This window comes from Manis pentadactyla, chromosome 9 (genome assembly GCF_030020395.1).
Source record: "Manis pentadactyla isolate mManPen7 chromosome 9, mManPen7.hap1, whole genome shotgun sequence".
Taxonomy (NCBI): domain Eukaryota; kingdom Metazoa; phylum Chordata; class Mammalia; order Pholidota; family Manidae; genus Manis; species Manis pentadactyla.
Genome location: NC_080027.1, coordinates 45,763,200 through 45,765,161, shown reverse-complemented (window position 1 = coordinate 45,765,161; position 1,962 = coordinate 45,763,200). Strand labels below are relative to the sequence as shown.

Sequence of the window (1,962 nt, the reverse complement as noted above, 5' to 3'; positions counted from 1 at the left end):
CTTGTCTCCAATATACTCCCTTCTGTGGAAATGCAATAAGAACACATTACACAACACAACCTACCAAATATCCACAGATGTATATTCAAGAATACAAAGTCATGATACATTAACAGCTGTATTTATAGGAACATAAACTTCTTACTTTAGAACCTACTCCCAGGAATGTCTATACTTTGGACAAAATAAAACAATGTGTAAGGAAAGACAGGTGAAAGGGACAAGGAGATTCCCAATGGAGAGGTGAGAGAAAGAGAAACTTAAAACGAAACTGAAGTTTTATTAAAGAAGGTGTGATATCTAATTTTCTGAGTTTAGAAAATAACTCATCAATGTAAGTTTCAGGCTATTCACCTTTTATTGCTTCAGAGTGACCTTCCATTAGGAATGCAGAGATCCAGTGTCCCTACCACGCTTTCCTCAGTAACCTCTGGATTCCTTGCTTGATCTCCTGGGTGCGCACTCCATAAACAATAGGGTTGAGGGCTGCAGGGATGACGTGGTGGAGGACATTGAGCAGGGCCGGCACCTCAGGGAAAACCTTCTTCTTGGCCACATGCGTGAGGACGAAGACCAGCAGGATTGTGCTGAAGAAGAGGATGAGGATGAAGTGGGAGCCACACGTGCTCAGGGCCTTGGCCACAGCTCCCTCTGCCTTGAGTCTCAGCACAGCTCTCAGGATGAGGGTGTAGGAGAGGAAGATGAGGATGAGGTCGGATCCTAGCAGAGTCCAGCCTCCAGCAAACTGGTAGATGCGATTGATGGTGACATCATCACAGGAGAGCGTGGACACAGACATATTGGCGCAGATGCAGTTCTCAATGACGTTTCTCCTACAGTAATGGAGCCATGCTGCGAGAATTGGGATGGGCATTGTGAGAAGGACATTCCTGGCCAAAATAAAAATGGCAGCCTTACCCACAAACTGGTCATTGATGATCGACGGGTACCTCAGTGGGTGGCAGATGGCCACATAGCGGTCATAGGCCATGACCATGAAGGTGCAGGACTCCATGGCGAGGAAACTGTTCATGATGTACATCTGCAGGAAGCAGGCAGAGAAGCTAATGGACCTGAGGTCAAACCAGAAGATGGCCAGGACCTTGGGGATGACGGTGAGGCAGAGCACCATGTCCAGCATGGAGAGGAGGCTGAGCAGGTAGTACATGGGCTGGTGCAGAGAGGCCTCCATCCGGATGGTGACGAGGAGGGTGGCATTGGCCCCCATGGCCAGGAGGAAGAGGAGGCTGAGGGGCAGGGACAGCCAGAGCTGCCAGCTGGGGGACCTGACAAAACAATTCAGGAGGAAGTCTGAAATCTCAGTGGAGGTGGTGACATTGTGTTGTGTGGTCATACTTTGTCATGTATTCCTACAGCCTTCTTCTGGGAATCTGTAATTAGGATAAAAATTGGCTATTGACTACACAAACATGAATTTCCAATAATATGCCTTTCCTATGTAAACTGTGTGCGTCCTAGCAGTTTATCCAAAGTAAGCAAATGCGTCTGTTTATTTGTTGTGCCATGCTACTGGGGTATTTCTCTCATTCTAAGCAGCATAGAGGCGTGAGGTAATAGCATTTGTTTATACATGTTTGATCTGTTCAAGGCTCAGTTTCAATGTAATTATATCCTTGCATATAAATGTAGAAACTACTTTTTGTGACAGGTGAGTCTAAATTTGTACTTGTGAGTTTCTTTCTTTTTGTATTTTTTAATGTACACATAGGCGACCACCAGTGCAACTTAACTCTAGCAGTACATACCAATAAGTATCAGAGCCAGCACGAAGTGGCGCTCAGAAGAGTATCCCCAGTCGTTTTGTCACCTTCATTCTGACTTTTCAGCTGTATTTACTTTGCTTTAATTAGAGATTTAAGATAATTATGGAACTGAAATTAGTATTTGACATTTCGTCTGAAAAGTATTTCAAGTGGATAGGTATGGAATCCCCCTAATACT

At 45.0% G+C, this 1,962-nt stretch overlaps 1 protein-coding gene across 1 annotated transcript; it reads right to left on the bottom strand.

Moving 5' to 3' along the window:
• Positions 1-406: 406 nt before the first annotated feature.
• LOC130684727 (olfactory receptor 56A3) lies at positions 407-1,354 on the bottom strand. The gene has a single exon (XM_057506628.1). The coding sequence runs from the start codon at positions 1,352-1,354 to the stop codon at positions 407-409; it is 948 nt and encodes a 315-aa protein (XP_057362611.1).
• Between the last annotated feature and the right edge of the window lie 608 nt (positions 1,355-1,962).